General features: G+C 56.1%; 1 protein-coding gene and 1 non-coding gene across 5 annotated transcripts; both read left to right on the top strand.

Moving 5' to 3' along the window:
* Positions 1-93: 93 nt before the first annotated feature.
* On the top strand, positions 94-16,530 carry PPP1R8 (protein phosphatase 1 regulatory subunit 8). Of its 4 annotated transcripts, none has more exons than XM_006164551.3 (7): positions 94-187; positions 1,245-1,305; positions 6,184-6,337; positions 8,907-9,127; positions 10,518-10,662; positions 13,851-13,915; positions 15,285-16,530. In XM_006164551.3, the coding sequence occupies exons 1-7, from the start codon at positions 123-125 to the stop codon at positions 15,636-15,638; spliced, it is 1,065 nt and encodes a 354-aa protein (XP_006164613.1). In that variant the 5' UTR covers positions 94-122; the 3' UTR covers positions 15,639-16,530. The 4 variants fall into 4 exon arrangements, with proteins under 4 accessions (XP_006164613.1, XP_014438034.1, XP_014438035.1 ...); XM_014582548.1 differs by lacking the exon at positions 94-187 and adding an exon at positions 473-657; XM_014582549.1 differs by lacking the exon at positions 94-187 and adding an exon at positions 473-657 and having other exon boundaries at positions 15,288-16,530.
* LOC114005334 (small Cajal body-specific RNA 1) lies at positions 3,842-4,005 on the top strand. The gene has a single exon (XR_003547205.1).
* Positions 16,531-16,962: the final 432 nt, after the last annotated feature.

A 16,962-nucleotide genomic window follows, 5' to 3' on the forward strand; every position in this document is an offset into this window, starting at 1 on the left:
GCTGCGGCCGGCAGCGCGGCCCTGCCGTCCCGCCCAGGGCACATGCTGGCGCGAGCCGCCGCTTCCTAGGAGTGCGGGGAGCGGATTTGGGATGTAACATTCCTTCCCTTTTTCCGGACACAATGGGCTTTTGTCTGAGCGCAGTCCCTTCGGCCTCTGCCCTGAAGGCGCTGGGGCAGGATGAGAGGTGACTATGTTGCTTTCCAATTAGAGAAGGATACATTTTTCTCTTGGAAACGCTGGGGCTCTGGCGAGGTGCTTCTTCACAGGGCAGAGGTCCAGACTGGGAGCAGGTGCTCTGCGCGGCCCTGCACTCTGGAGCACCTAGTCACTCCGTCTACACGTCCTCGTCTACTTTGGTCCCATGCTGCGTCCATCTCAAAAATTGGACCAGGGGCCAGGCAGGGGCCCACGGTGATGCGGTAGCACCCCCAGAGCGCGGGCCTGTGCGCCTACTGTCCAGGCTGGCCGAGCTGAGGTGGAGCAGATGGCGGCATGGCGTGAAGACCCAGTTGAGGGCGCTTCTCTCCTCGCCTCCCCTGTCTCTCAGAGGAAACTTAATTTTAAAAAACGTACCGACACAGCAGGCGCAGTGGGAAGAGCCTGTCTAGATCTCACCATTCTGCAAGGTGCAGTGTATGCCAGGCGCTGCATCAGGTGCTTTGACAGTCCCCCTGGAACGGGGTCACTGTGGAGGATGGACAAATGCCCTCGATCGTGCTGTAGAGAGAGCTGTCCCAGGGTCGCCGCTCTTGTATCCGCTCGGTGCCTGGTTTGGTGGGCATGGATCGTCGTGGCTCCTGATTCCACACCTCTGGTTTCCTCTCAGCACTCAGGGCAGTGCCTTCTTGCTCTGTTGAGACTAATCTTGACCAGCCCAAAACAACAGCTGACTTATTCCGCCTTAATATGCATTAGGGTGATGGCAGATCTCAGGTTCATCCCGGGTAGCTGCTGCCACAGCTGTGTGCTGCTCTGTATGCTGCGTTCTCTCCAGGGGGATATCTGACAGTAAAATAGAGGTTTCTTTGGTGCTGCTCTAAATACGGACCCACTAACATGTTTTAGAGCAGCCGAATCACTGGGGAGCTAAGTGCAGAGAGAAGCTGTACCGGCAGTGAAGTCGGCATTTCTGCTGAGCACGAACTAATTATAGTCTGGTAGGAGAGCTGTCATGTTGGGTGGGACTGTAAATAGCATTTAGGAACTCATCCCCAAATGCTTACTTCACTCTTCTTTTTCAGGGCAGGTAAACCCCCACCTGGTCTGCATCTGGATGTAGTCAAAGGAGACAAACTCATCGAGGTATGGGAACGCGCCCCCGCTTGTCCGCACCGAGCTGGGGTGCTTGCCAGGGCTCACTTTCCACCCTTCTCCTGGGCTTTGTTTTCCAGCGATGTCACTTTCGCTCATCCTGAACTTTTTCTATTAAACATGGTGATGTAACACGTCGAAAGCTCACATCTGCCCAGGACTGAGCTTGTCGTGCTTTCTGACCTTCTAAACGGAGGGTTTTAAGGGGTCATGGGACTGAAGTTCTGTAAGGTGAGGCCCCTCTCTCTGAGTGTGTGGGAATGCAGGAGCTGAAGAAAGTGAGTGCTGCTGGTTTAATTCAACATTTATTTATTTATTGGGGGGGGTGTTATAGGGCGCGGGTGCTCGCCAGAAAGAGAGAGAGACAGAAAGAGAGAAATCACTCCTCAGGTGGAGTGGCCACGCTGCAATCCCTTCTCCTCCATTCTTCTCTCGGGGTCTTGGGCACACACGCACACGCTCCTGGCATGAGATTAAGCCACCGGGTCCGGGATTCAAACCATGATTGACTACATGGGAGTCCAGGAACATAGCCATTACGTAAACTGCTGGTCCCTGACTTCAACTTTTAAGATGGTTTTATAAGATTCAGACCCCACACCTTCAAAGAAGTATGGTAAACTAAGACACTTGCTCCATACAGAGAATGGAATTGCGATGAAATTCATTCAAAAGATGTGTGATGTGTTTACCATGTGCCCTCAAGGGGGTCTGCTTAGGGTCCTGGCAGCGAAACGCATGTCTCCCGTCCTCAGTCAGCCAGTGGGGCAGCGGGGATCAGGCCGGAAGTGGCATGATTACAACTGAGGTCAGTGCTAGGAGGAGAGTCCGGCAGAGTCCTGGCTTTTACACATGTCCAGGGAATGCCGTGGAGCTTGGAGAGAACGAGAGTGTTAATTAGTTAGTAGGTTGTATACGTTTTTGTCTTTTTAAGAATTTATTTAATTTTACTTGTTATTTTTTAATTTGACCAGAGAGACGGGGTGGGAGGGAGTGAGGAAGCAAGCTGCTAGGTCCAGGATTTGAACCACAGTCGACTATGTACGTGTCCAGTGCCCTAATCACCATGCCACCTGCCGGCCCTAGGTTGTATACTTTAAAAACCTTATAGCATTACTACTTATTTACCCAAAGATGGGGATGGAGCGCACTGTGGCCAGAGAACCGGGACTGCCTGCCTGAGCCAGGCCTCTATCAGGTCGGCTGTTCTCCTTTGGTGTATGCACAGACATGCAGTTCTGTGGTCACTAACTGGAAAAACATCTTCTGGAGGTGGTGTTGTCTGTGGATCATCACCACACTCAGGACGTTGGGAGATAGCGGGGTGCGGCCAAGTGTCAAGATGTGCATGACTGAACAGCGGCTCTGTGCTAGCTCTCGCCCCAACTGTCAGAGCCCCCTGTCACGGGAGATCATTTAGCTGAACTGTCTGTAAAACGTATTTTACTGTAGATTGCTTCACAAGTACAAAATATTTGTCACAAAATAGCAAGAAAATGTGTAGGAATCTGTTTTGTTACTGGAATTAAGTAAATCTCTGGTTTGCAACAGGAGGAGTCATAAGAAGGCCTAGCTTTAGTAATAACGTCATCTTCCTTTGAGAGAGAATTTATGTTTTCAGAGCACTCTAACTTGACAAACTTTTTTTTTTTTTTTTAAGTTTTTTTGCTTTAGGGCACATGCACTGACCAGAGGCAGACAGACAGGAGGAAAGTGAGAAATCACCTCCAGGGAGGATAGCACATGATAATCCCTTCTTCTTTTTCTTTTGTTCCTTTGAGAGAAATCTTTTCGAAACAAGAAATCACCCCCAGGGTATGACTGTGTCACTATCCCTTCTCAGGCACAAGCTTGGCGAGAGGTTTTGTTCTTGTTTTTGTTTTTTGTGGGCTTTTTTTTTTTCAGAGAGGTTTTTGCTATAGGGTGCACACACTCATTAGAAAGACAGACAAAAAGGAAGAAATCACACACACACACACGCATCCTGGGGGGATGGCCTCGCCGCCGTCCCTTTTCTTCCATTTTCCTCTGGAGATCTTGGGCACACACGCCCAGCATGAGTTTAAGCCACCAGGTCCAGGACTGGAACTCTGGTCGACTACATGGGAGTCCAGCAATGTAGCCATTACGCCATCTACTGGTCCTGGGTGTTAGTTTTGAACCGCGGTTGACTACATGTGAGGGTCCTGCAACAAACCATTACTTTACCTGCTGCTCTGGCGTGCTCCGCTACTTTCTCTTGCGATTTTGGGCATGTACACACACATGCCCAGCATGCTTTTTCACATGGCCTGGTCCGGTACTTGAACCATGGAGCCAACCATAAGGGATCCGGCTTCCTTAACCTCCGTGCTGCCTGCTGGCCCGCAGACACCCTTCTGCTTACTGGTTTCAATTAGCTGAGGCCCTTCGGTCTTTCATTGCTTTTAGGTATGCTGCGTTGCCACACAGTTGTCAAGTCGCCGTCCCTAGACAGTGGCTTGTAGGAGGAGTAACCTGGGATGCCCTAATTTTAGGGATTTGAACTTGGCACTTGATACTCACCGAGCTGTCTATATCCTGGTCTTGTCAGAGGCTTGTGATACGCCGTGACAGCTGGGTTAAAGAAGTGCAATATAAACACGAAAGCCCTGAGTCTTCGAAGCCCAGTGTGTGGAGACACGCTCTGAGTTATAGCTCAGAGGCACAGCTGCACAGCGGTAGAGGCTGGCTCACTCCGAGTGTCCTGGCCTCGGCGACTGTTCAGACACCAGCGTATTGTTTCATTCACTGGGACTGGAGATGCAGTGTCCAAAAATGAGTGTGTCTTTCCTTCTAAGACATACTTGCTATTAAATTTCAGGCTCCTATCGGCTCTAAACAGTGGATTCGGTTTGGGGACCCTTTCTCTTTATTCCCCTCAAAAAAATCTCTAGTTCTCTGGAATGTCTTTGGGACTCTAGAATCACGAGATCTGGTCATTGTTAGATTAGAACCCACAAGCTGGTGGGGTTTATATGTTCCTTGAGCCCAGCCTGTGGGCGCCGTAGTCGTAGCAGATAGAAGCTCACAAGAATGTAGTCTGTGCGCGTGTAGAATGAGAGAGGCAGTGAGCTTCAGCCTGGAGGGTACTAATAGGGCGAAGGAGATGTCGAAAATGCTGAGCTCTCTTCAGCAGATTTTTTAACGTATATTTTTTTGAGGGGCTGGGGACGAGCAAATGGTGTGGAGATTCAGGAGATTGGATCCCACATGGCCAGCTGCATAATTTGAGCCCTGGGCCTCACGGCTTAAAAACATGCCTGGTGCATGAGCATGCATCCTCAGTGTCAGGAGAATGGCCACAGTGTGGCCATACTTCCTGAGGGGAGCGCGCTCGCTCTCTCTCTCTCTCTCTCTCTCTCTCTCTCCAGTGAGAATATGCATCCCATAGCAAAAAAACTAAAATAAGCAAAACAAAAAATAAATGTATGTATAGTTTTTGTTTTAAATTGCCAGAGACCAACTGGGAGAGGGAGTGAGCACCCCATGGGTCCTGGTCGTCCTGCAGCCCCTCCTCCGTGGGGCTGGGGTGCACACACATATGTGCCTCGTGTGTTTCTTAAGTGCCCAAGCTAGAATTCAAACCAAGTGGGCAGCCACGTGGGCTCCAGCTCCCTTAACCTTAGGGCTATGGAGCAGGCCCTCAGGAGCTGTTGCTTTTATTAGTTAATTTTAATTTTTTATTATTATTTTTTAAAATTTGCTATAGGGCAATAGGGCAGGCCCTCAGGACTCTTTTATTTTTTTATTATTTTTTTTTAGAGGTTTTTGCTATAGGGCGCATGCGCTCGCCAGACAGAGAGAGAGAAACAGAGATAGAAAGCGAGAAATCTCCCCCCTGGGGGGATGGCCACACCGCAATCCCTTCTCCTCCATTCTCCTCTCGGGATCTTGAGCACGCACGCACACGCGCCCGGCGTGAGTTTAAGCCACTGGGTCCGGGACGCGAATGGCGGGCGACTACGTGGGGGGCCAGCGACATAGCCATTACACTAACTGCTGGTCTCTCTTTTAGTATTTAATTTTATTTATTCTTATTATTTTTTTAATTTGCTCTAGGGCATGTACTCTCACCAGAGAGAAGGAAGGTGAGAAAGCAAGCCGCCAGATGCTGGACTCACACCAAGGCCAGCCGTGTGGAGAGTCCAGCACCCTAACCACCACGCTACCTGACAGCCCCAGGACTCTTAGTTCTAAAGAAATGTGTTAGTTTGGGGCCGATGACATGGTGCTCAGGGGCACTGGGTTCCCACGTGGCCGACCACAGTTCGAGTCCTAGACCTTGCTTTGGCGGCCAGGTGCAAACCCTGACAGATCGGAGGAGTGGAGAAAGGGTTGCAGCGTGACCAAGCCCAGCAGCAGGGGCTTCCTCTCTCACATGCCCACAGACCCTCGGGCCCAAAACACGCATTCAGTTGTTTTCATGCCAACACTAGACAGTTGAGCACAGTATTTGTGGAGATGAATTTCCACCCACTCCCTGAAAGTCCTATCTGTTTTTTAGAATTATTTAATTATCTGTAGGACTGTTTTAATTTGGTACAGGGAATGTACTCTCACCAGAGAGAAAGAGAAAGTGAGAGAGCGAGCCGCCAGGTCTAGGACTTGAACCACAGCTGACCATGCAGGAATCCAGAGCTTTAACCACCACGCCACCTGCTGGTCCCCCAGTATTATCTTAATAGGTTATTTGAGTTCTGTATGTTAGAGAATAATAATGGGAAATACTTGTTTCACCTTGGCAAGAAATGTTCTCTACTCAAGCTCCTCTCTCTACTTGATTGGAAGAGTCTTGGTGCGCCCTGTTGAGGTGAGGTCTAAGTGACGTGTGGTTTGATGCATTCCCAGAAGCTGATCATCGATGAGAAGAAGTGCTACTTATTTGGGAGAAACCCTGACCTGTGTGACTTCACCATCGACCACCAGTCTTGCTCCCGGGTCCACGCTGCCCTGGTCTACCACAAGCATCTGAAGCGGGTTTTCCTGATCGACCTCAACAGCAGTGAGTACCCCGCCCCAGGGCCCCACGGCGGCAGAGGCGCGTGGGGTCTTTGGCCTGTCACGAAGCAAGGGCATGCTGGCTGTGCGTCAGCCCTTGGCTGTCCCTGCCAGAGCGTGTGCCCATGAGAAGAGGCTCTGGGGGTGGCCCTGCGGGAGGCAGCAAGTCCAGAGAGAATGAGCAAGGTGCCAGGACCGGGCTGTGGGTCGTGCAGGCAGGACATCAGAAACGGTGGTACAGAGCACCAGGGCTGGGCGTTCGGAAAGCCCTGTGGGGCTGGCAGGGGCCTGGTGGTTAGGCGCTGGATTCCCCCATGGCCAGCCGTGCTCAAGTCCTGGACTGGTGTCTCTGCCCCTCTGGGCACGTGTACATGCATGCCCAAAATCCCAAGAGAAGGGCTTGGGGCGTGGCTATCCCCTTGGCAGGGGGTGATTTCTCTCTGTCCGTCTCTGCGTTGAGTGTTGTTTCCCCTTCACTTTGTGAAGTGCTAGCCTGGTTTCTTAGCTGGGTGGATGTCTGGGTAACCCACTGCAGGGCGCCCACGCATCTGACTGGGTGCCTCAGGGGGTGGATGGCACACACGTGTTGACAGGTCCGGCCCTCGGTCAGCGCAGGCGTGCTGAGAGCGGCCCCCACTGCTCTGCGCCCGGCAGAACTCCGGTGGAGTGGTTACGGCACTGAATCCCACCTGGCTGACTCCACGGTGCGAGGCCTAGACCCTGCCACTTGAAAATCATGTCGGGTACACACATGTATGTACATGTGTCTATACCCAAAATTCCGAGAGGCGAGAAGAGAAGGAATTGTGACGTGGCTGGGGTGATTTCTCAATTTCTCTGACTCCTCTTTGGCAAATGCGCATGCCCTATGGCAAAAACCTTTTTTTTTTTTTTTTTTTTAAGAGATTTTTGCTATAGGGAACACGTGCTCGCTGGAGAGACAGAGCCAGAAATCACCTGAGGAGGGTGACCACGCTGCGATCTCTGCTCTGTTCTCCTCTGAGTATTTGGGCCATGCACACGTACCTACCCAGCGTGAGTTTTAAGCTGCTAGGTCCGAGACTCAGACCATGTTTAACTATGTGGCAGCCCAGTAACGTAACCAGTACGCCACCTGCTGGTTTCAGTGGCAATTTTTTTTTTTTTTTGGAGAGGTTTTTGCTATAGGGCGCATGCGCTCGCCAGAAAGACAGAGACAGAGAGACCGAAAGCGAGAAATCACCCCCCGGGGGGATGGCCATGCCACAATCCCTTCTCCTCCATTCTCCTCTCGGGATCTTGGGCACGCACACACACCCGGCATGAGTTTAAGCCACTGGGTCTGGGACTCGAACCGCGGTTGACTACATGGGAGTCCAGCGACATAGCCATTACTCTAACTGCTGGTCCCAATGGCAAAAATTTTTTTTAAAAAATAATAAAGGGGCCAGCAGATGGCATAGTGGTTACATTGCTAGATTCCACATGGTCAGTCACAGTTCAGGTCCTGGACCCAGTGGCTTGAAAATCACACCGGGTACATATACGTGCGTGCCCAAGATCCCGAGAGGAGAATGGAGAAGGGATTGCGGTAGCCATTCCCCCAGAAGGTGATTTCTCACTTGCCCTGTCACTGGATGGATGGATAGATCTTCACAAGTGCACCTACCTTGTGGCAAAAACCTATAATAATAACAAAAAATAAAAACCTGTGTTTTCAGGCCAGTGGGTAACAGACGTTAAGGCAACCAGATCCCACGTGGCTAACTGCGATTCAAATCCTGAACCCTTCAGCCGGAAAAACTCCAGGCATGTTTGCCCCAAATCCCAAGAGCAGAACAGAGGAGAAGGAAGGGACTGTGGCGTAGTCATCCCCTTTGGGGGTTTTCTCTCCCCGCCCCCTCGCCCTCGCCCTCGCTCTCTGGTAAGTGCATGTGCCCTATAGCAAAGCTGGCATTTTTTTTTTGGAGAAGTTTTTCGCTATAGAACACGTGAGCTCACCAGAAAGACAGACAGAGAGACAGAAAGTGAGAAATCACCCCCCGGGGTAATGGCCACGCTGCAATCCCTTCTCCATTCTCCTCTCGGGATCTTGGGCACGCACATACACATACCTGGCATGAGTTTAAGCCACCAGGTCTGGGACAGGGTCGACTACGGGGGAGTCCAGCGACATAGCCATTATGCTGACTGCTGGTCCCAAAGCCGGCAATTTTTAGAAGTTAAAATAAAATATCAGAGCTGGTATGCTGGAGAAGGTCCCCAATAAGAGAGTGGAAGAAGCGCTTCCTCCTGAGATGGAGCAGTCTGTGGTCCCGTTCTTTCATTTCCCATCTGTTCTTCTTTTCTCTATAGGGCACGTGTGCTCGCTGGAGAGAGAGAGACAGAAAGCGAGAAATCACTCCCCAGGGGGCATGGCCACACTGCAATCCCTTCTCCTCCATTCTCCTCTCGGGATCTTGGGCACGCACATACACATACCTGGCATGAGTTTAAGCCACCAGGTCCAGGACTCGAACCGCGGTCAGCTACATGGGAATCCAGCGACTTAGCCATGGCCACAACTGCTGGTCCTTCCGATTTGTTCTTCCCAGCTCATGGCACTTTCTTGGGTCACATCCGGCTGGAAGCTCATAAGCCTCAGCAGATCCCCATCGACTCGACAGTCTCGTTCGGCGCATCCACACGGGCATACACGCTGCGCGAGAAGCCTCAGACTTTGCCGTCCGCCGTGAAAGGAGATGAGAAGATGGGTGGAGAGGACGACGAGCTCAAGGGCCTGCTGGGCCTTCCTGAGGAGGAGACCGAGCTGGATGTAATTCTGTGCCTGTCCCTGTCCCTGTCTGTCTGTGGGGACCGCCCTCCAGGGCTAGCTGACCAACGTCGGCAAGCCGAGGACTCGGAGCTGAGGTTCCGTCAGCCCAGTGACGGCCCTGGCCTCGGAGGCCATGCTGACCCACAGGGAGCCGCGTGTGCGGGCTCATGTTGGGCGACCAGGGCTGATGAGACCGGGCCCCCTGCGCCAGACCCCTTGACCTCGTCATGGCAGAAGCCGAGAGTAGTGGTTCCGTTGCCCTCCTGTTAGCACAGAGCCGTGTCCTGTGCAGTCATCGCCAACCGTGCAGGCAGGGCCCCCACCTTGGCTGGCCCCGGCGGGTCCCAGGGCTGCAGTGGCAGTGCCGGCCATGTGGCTGGCGCCGTTGCTCATGGGTGTGGCTCCGCTGTGTCTGTCTGGACAGCTAGAGACTCGGCCGAGCCCGATCACATCTATTCTCACAGGCCTGGCTATGCGGAAGGTCTTGACCTGTGCAGACCCCCACTTAAGCCCACTGACAGCCCCCATGCGGGGGCTTACCGGTCGTTCGTCAGGTGGCTGCGGCCCTTTTGTAGACCTGTTGCTGTAGGCTGTGGCTGTCCTGTCCAGGTGGACCGGATACAGGCATGTCCTGACCCCTAGGTGTGTCTGCCATCCTGTGCACCAGGAGGAAAAGCGCAGTGCAGATCTTACAGCTCAGAAGTTGCGTGCTCTGAAGGCATGAGCTTATGGCGAGGCACCCTGCGGGCAGTCCCCTGCCCGGCTCCCACCCACTTTCCTTCTGCTTGGTGACATTGCTCCCTGGGCCTTCACTCTCGCATTGGTGGCAGCTCGGGCTGCAGCGCAGGTCGAAGTGAGCCCAGGGGTCAGGGAAGGGCAGGCAGCTATGCCCAGGTCGCCGAGGCAGGTGGAGGGAAGGCTGAGCGTGAGGCAGACACGGCTGGGGGAGCATGGGCGCCCAGACGAGCGTTCTGGGACAGCTGTGAGCCGCCCCTCCTCCTTCCTGGGCAGTGCCTTTACTCAGCGTGAAGACCTGGTAGCCTTTCCTTAAAAGTGGGAACGGCCCGGCCCGGCTGCACATGTACTGCTGCTGCCTGGAAGGCACAGGTTCAGTTCATGGGCCAGGGCAGGGGCGTCACTGCCCACAGGACCCCGTCAGCGGTGGCTCGTCTCCCTCCCGCCCCCATCTCTCTGTCTCTCATAAAGGGAGGGGATAACAAGTGGGGAGACCTGGGTGCTTCACAGGTGGCCTGTGCTCCGCTCGGGGCCCTATGCCACTTTGGCAGCGTACGCCCGGTCGGGTGCAGCACATCTGGGCCGCCTGGGAGGCTACGGTGTCTTGGTGCCCTCCTGCCCTAGTCCTGACCCATTCTTTGTGAACCCTGGCCAGAACCTCACGGAGTTCAACACGGCCCACAACAAGCGGATATCTACCCTCACCATCGAGGAGGGGAACCTGGACATCCAGAGGCCGAAAAGGAAGAGGAAGAGCTCTCGGGTGACATTCAGCGAGGACGACGAGATCATCAACCCAGGTGAGGCGTCCTGGTCCCCCGAGGAGCCGTGTCCGCAGCGGGCACTGCAGTGTTTTAGGGAGGAGTTTACACGGTTCGTCACGGCGTCCCCACATGGTTGCGTGTTACCCGTCACAGAAAGGGCCGAGGGGCCATACAGTGAGTGCAGGCCGAGGCCGTGGCCCTCGGGGACCTCCACAGGAGTGGCGGTGTTCGTCGTCTTACTCCCTGATTGTTGCTAGCACTGGGCACCGGAGACTGGTGACACAACAGGAAATGGAGTTCCTCGGGCTCCCGGTCCTGGGGGCCGGGAAGCCACCTTCTGTGGGGACAAACGTGGCAGAAGGCGGGCCAGTGTGTGGGAGGAGGCCGTGGGGGCTGCTGGGCTCACTTCGTAGCCCTCTGCTCTAGAGCTGCCCGTCCAGACCATCCTCCACTGGCGAGGGCCACCCTAGAGAGGGCCTACCTGTCCATGTCATGGTGCGGATCGAGTGTTCGACTTGCCATCCTTTGGAGGGACACAAAGTTGAACAGGGTCACCTTGGCGAGGTTCCGTGGAGGAGTGGGGGTGCAGGGAGGGAGAACCTCCACAAGTCACCATCCGATAGCTCATGTGGAGACTCCAGTGTCTGGGAAGGCCTGGGTCTGCTGTCCATCCCTGGGCTCGTGTTCCATCTCCAGTCCTCCAGCAGAGGAGGCAGAGCCCGGGAACGCGAGGCTCACACAGTTGTGTGAGCTAGTCGGCATTAAATGGGACGGTGTTGGCTTTTTTTTTTTTTTTTTTTTTTTGCTTTTCTTAAACAGTGTCACATAGTTATTTTGAGTGTTTCTTGTCTTCTCTACTCTTACCAACTTCTTCCTTTGGCTTGAAAAAAGGTCCTACGTTGCATCCTCCCATTTCCAAGAGATGGTTCTAATAAAACCACTGAACATTTTCTTAAGGCACTTGGGTTTCAGCTGAGTAGGGCTCCCACCACACTTCCGCGTGGGTCACATTTACTGGGGCGGCATTTATTCAGTCAGTAGAAGTGCATCCATTAAGCCACTTCTGTGTGTCAGGCTTTCCTCTAGGTGATGGTTATCACTTTCAAACCCAGACTCTCATCCACAGACAGAGAGACAGAGAGACAGAAAGCGAGAAATCCCCCCCCAGGGGGATGGCCACACCGCAATCCCTTCTCCTCCATTCTCTCGGGATCTTGGGCACGCACGCACACGCGCCCGGCATGAGTTTTAAGCCACCGGGTCCGGGATACGAACCGCAGTTGACTACGTGGGAGTCCAGCGACATAGCCATTACGCTAACTGCTGGTCCCTAGAATTGACATTTAAAACAAAAACCTTTTGGAAACAGATACAGTGAATGGATGGAAACAAGGAACACAGCCTAATAAATAGCTTTTATTTCTCAAATTGGAAAGCTGTGAGTAACTTTCAAGTCCTCCATTTAGGTTCAAAACACTGATTATTGGGACCAGCAGAGGGCGTAAGTGGCTCCACTGTTGGGCTCCCACATAGTCGAGTCCTGGATCTTGTGACTGAAGAATTCCAAGAGGAGAAGGGATTGTGGCATGGCCACCCCCAGGGCGGTTTCTCGCTTTTTGTCTTGTCTTGTCTCTCCAGCAAGCAGAGTGCCAGAGGGCCTCCTGCACCCCTTTGAGGAGGCTGTTTCTCTCCTTGGGGTACAGGCCTCAGCCCCTCCCTGCCTAGAGCTCCGTTAGTGGCAGTTGAGCACAGTGGGAAGAGCTGGAGCTCTGAGGTTGGAGGCCTGGCTCTGCTGGGTGGCCTTGGCCACCTGACGTAGCAGACTGCGACCTCCAGGGTTGGCGGGGAACAGGGAAAATGAGGCGATGCATTTAAAAGACTTCTGATTGGTCCTTGAGGCCCAGGAGGCCCTGGGCTGCTGCTGGCTGCCCGGAGGTGGAGTTGGCATGGGTGAGCTGGCAGGTCTGCTGGAGTGCGGGCCCGGAGCGCATGTCCCCCACACGAAGACGGAGGTGGCTCCAGAGGAGGGGGAGAGGGCGAGGGCCCTGTGCCTGGGCGGCCTCCCGCTGCGGCCCTCGCATGCCCACCCAGCTGTCCTTGCAGAAAGGGCGGCCGCGCACGTGCCTGGCGCCTGCCAGAGCCCTGTGTCCCCAGTGAGCCTCCATCTCCGCCTCCCCCTTCCTTGCAGAAGCCCGTCACCAGCCCTGGGCAGAGCCCTGGGGCAGGTGGCCATGAAGCAGTGCTGGGGGCTGTGCCGTGGAGGTGACTGTGTAAACTGGGGCTACCCGGGTTCAGTAGGGCTTCTACGAGCACTTTTTTCTAAGGACATTCTCCTGAGTCTTATTTTTTTTTCCATTTTATTTTCCAAGGCAGGTCTGGCCATGGTCCTCCCAGCTGGGACCACAGGACAGGCTGCCACACCCAGCCCATCATCAAACTAGAACCTTACCATGTGGCCAGGCCTGCCCGAGCCTCCCCCAGTAGCACGTCCCATGCCACAGGCCTCGTTGAGCAGCAGGCAGCCCACTGCGTTTAAAATAAGCCGTGCTGCCTCTGTGAGAGCCGAGGGCCCCCGAGGCCTCCGTGTGCTCTGGAGCACTGCGCCTCCTGAAGCCCTGCCTGGGGCCCAGAAAAGGAAGCGTGGGGGAGGCTGAAGGCAAGGCCCGTTTCCCCGCAGGTGGGCAAGGCCAAGCTCTGGGCAGGGGCATGGGAGGAGCGATGGGAGGGGCCGCAACCCAGCCCTCCTGAGAGCCTCCACATCTGCAGGCTGAGCTCCTGCCCTGGGTCTGAGTGCTGGGCCCGAGGTCGGAGCAGGCGTGGGGCAGGTGGCTGTGACTCCTGCCTGCCATGGTGGTGCAGAATGGGTCACGTCCCTTGCTCCCCCCTCCCCTCAGGAAGGCTGTGGAGGGCTGACAAAGCGCCCCCTGAGGTGGCATGTCTCAGTGGTCCAGGCATAGGCCAGGCTGTTCCTGGCTACAGGGACCCAAGGCCTGGCTCCTCACGCCCCAGCGGTGACCGGGCCTGACAATGCTGCTGGATCTACCTTCGTGTTCTTATCTGCCTGGCATGCCCACAGCACCCCACCCTGGGTCGCCCTGGGAGGCTCGGTGCCACAGTGGGCCCCCTGTGGTGGCTGTGGCCTGCTTTGTGAGTGGGAGCTGCTCCCGTGCAGCGGGCTATTCCGCAGGGCAGCGACCCAGCCCTGTCCCCACCTTGTTTTGCAGAGGATGTGGACCCCTCAGTCGGCCGATTCCGGAACATGGTGCAGACGGCGGTGGTGCCCGTCAAGGTAGGTAGCTCGGGGCCGGGGTTTGGGTCCAAACAGCCTGGTGGGGCCTGGTCTGGGAGGGTGCTCGTGCAGAGCACATTTCCTGGGTGCGTCTTCCTGCCTGTGTCTAGGGAACCCCGGAGTCCCATAGCGAAGCTGTGGGGGACCTGCATACGTGCCTTCCCGGAGGGGCAGAGCAAGCCCCATTTGGGCTGTCCTCTATCTGGGTTGGCACCGCCATGGGCTGTCGGCCCAGAGCACAGGCTGCTGAGCCACGCTGGTTGCAGTTCGCGTGGCAGGAGTGCCCGGCCACTAGACCTGTCCAGGGGGCGGGCGGCCCTCTGCTGGCCCGCTGCCCACAGGAGGCTGGTCAGTGTGCCTGGAGGTGTAGGGAGCTGAGCCTGGTGGCTCCAGGAGCAGGACGGCGACTTGCCGTGCCCCGTCGGGCGTGCTCTCTCCCTCTGAGGAGCACACGAGTCCTCTGACAGTTGAGAGGAGGTGAAAGGACGTGCTGGACCGAGCTGCTCCTTGGCCCGCGTAACCCGGGAGGGCGAGGGCGCCCCAGGCCCTTACAGCCGGCCCACGGCACTCGCCTGCTGCTCTGTCGTCCTTCCTTCAGAATGTCCCGTTGTCACTGCAGTGCAGGCAGGGACCTCCGCCTTTACCATCGCCACACGCCCGCACTGCGGTGTACGGGTTGGGTTTGGACCCGTGTAGGTGCCGGTCACCCTCTCCCTCGCCCCAGGCGAGTCTGCTGCTGTCAGCGCCCACACTTGGCACCCTGTGTGCACGCCGATTCTCTTCCCCCCAAGGACACACTGAATGTCTCTACCACACCCTGTCAGGTCCGTTGCAGGAAGGGACTGTTGACATGGAAACACAAGGTGGGGGCGGCCCCTGGCACAGGCCCTGTGCTGCCAGGGACCAGAGGGGGTGAGCAGTCCCTGTGGGGCGTGCCTCCCTGCTCCCAGCCTCACTGTCTGTCTGAGCAGCGGAGAGCTTTAAAGGGAGCCGTCCGGGGGCCGTCTTGGCAGACGATCACCAACCCCTCAGATTTCAGGAGCAGGAAATAGGTGGTCCAGGGAACAGAGCCAGCCGGGCGGGGGGTGGGGGTGGAGAAAGAGCCCAGAGGGCTGGATGCCACAGCCCTCCTCCGTCTCTCCAGTCCGCCGCCGCCCCTCCCTTCAGGGTTGTCGTACATGCACGGGTCCCGCGTGTTTTTCAAACCCTGGGTCCAGGACTCAAACTGTATCCAGTTCCAGAATTGCATGGGACCCTGCTGCCCTAGCTACCACACCGTAGCCCCCGGACGCTGTTTTTCCAAGGCTGACTGACACTCTGTCTCCCTCTCCCTTCTCTCCTCTCTGCGCTGTCCTCACTGCAACCCCAGAAGAAGCGGGTGGAGGGCGCTGCCTCCTTGGGCCTGGAGGAGTCTGGGAGCAGGCGTATGCAGAACTTCGCCTTCAGTGGAGGCCTCTACGGGGGCCTGCCCCCCACGCACAGCGAGGCTGGCTCCCAGCCACACGGAACCCATGGGACCGCTCTCATCGGTGGCCTGCCCATGCCCTACCCGAACCTCGCCCCGGATGTGGACTTGACCCCCGTCGCCCCATCAGCAGTGAATGTGAACCCCACACCTAGTCCTGTGGTCTACAACCCTGAAGCCGTGAACGAGCCCAAGAAGAAGAAATACGCAAAAGAGGCGTGGCCTGGCAAGAAGCCCACCCCCTCCCTCCTGATCTGACGGCTCGGTCCTGGGGAGGGTGGGCCCGGCAGGCCAGAGGGTGAGGGGCTGATGAACAGGACTGGGGCTGGCCTCGGGTGCCATGCCCACCCCCTACCTCCTGATCTGACGGCTCGGTCCTGGGGAGGGTGGGCTGGGCGGGCGGGAGGGTGAGGGGCTGATGAGCAGGGCTGGGGCTGGCCTTGGGTGCCATGCGGCCTTGGAGAGCTCTGGTCCTGCGCAGACTCCTGGGGAGCCTGTCTCAGCACTCGTGCAGGGAAAGGCCTCGTGTCCTCTGGGCCTGGGCCTTCCACTGTGCTTACGTTCTCTTGCACCCTGGGGTAGACTGCAGCCCCAGGTGTGGCCAGAGCTGTGGGCTCCAGCAGCCTAGCCCATGTGTCCTGCCCCTGCAAGTCCCAGCTAGCAGAGATGCCACAGATCCCAGGTTGGTCAAAGAGAAGATTGCAAATTTTTCAGTTAAGCCAAGGTTCAAACCCAGTGATGTTTTCTCGGGTTGGTTCTGAGGTCCAGTAGTTGGAGTTTCTTTCGTCTTTGCTGTGGGAGGAGAACTGACCTCGCTCAGCCTGTACCGGCGCGGTAGGCGCTGTGTGCACGCCCGGCTCCTGAGTGCCGTCCTCACTCTCCAGGCACTCTCCTGTCCCGTGTTAGGGCAGTTCCAGGTGGAAAGGGCACGAGCGGGTCTTGCAGGTAACAGGTCAGTTTGGAATCTGTCCCCCTCGCAGGAGAGCTCCCGGTCCCCAGGGCTCTAGGAGGGCCGGGCCTGCCCGCAGGAGCCGGGTGGGCCGGGGCCTGAGCTGCAATGTGTACATTTGTGTGATAGGCCTTTTCATGCTTAGTGTAGCTTTTTACCTGTAACCTTTATTACATTGTAAATTAAATGTAACTTTTGTCATTCGGTGCAGTCTGTGACTCACTGTCACCGGTCCCCACTTTTGTCGGGACATCTGACCCAGGCCCAGCTCCCAGTGGGAGGGGTGAGGCCTTGACTTCACTGCGCTCAAAGACGTCCTCTGGCAGGCGGACACTCTAGATGTAGCCCTGGGGGAAATCTCCCCCAGCACAGCTGGTCAGTGGGGACAGGGCAGGGCAGGAGGCGCCCTGCCTGCACCTGTGCTGTGGCTGGCTGGACCAGAGCTGAAGGGAGTTGCGGCTGGTGCCTGGCCAGGGTGGGCGTGCCTGCCAAACTGCTCCCCGGGTGAGGACAGGTGACAGGCAGCCCTGAAGTCAGTGGACAAACACATGGCTTCCCCACTGGCCCAGACATGAGCGTCCATGCCTCCCCAGGGTCACCTCCCTCCTGGTGAAAGCTGCAGTGGCCATCACA

Source organism: Tupaia chinensis, unplaced genomic scaffold (assembly GCF_000334495.1).
Source record: "Tupaia chinensis unplaced genomic scaffold, TupChi_1.0 Scaffold143646_1, whole genome shotgun sequence".
Taxonomy (NCBI): domain Eukaryota; kingdom Metazoa; phylum Chordata; class Mammalia; order Scandentia; family Tupaiidae; genus Tupaia; species Tupaia belangeri.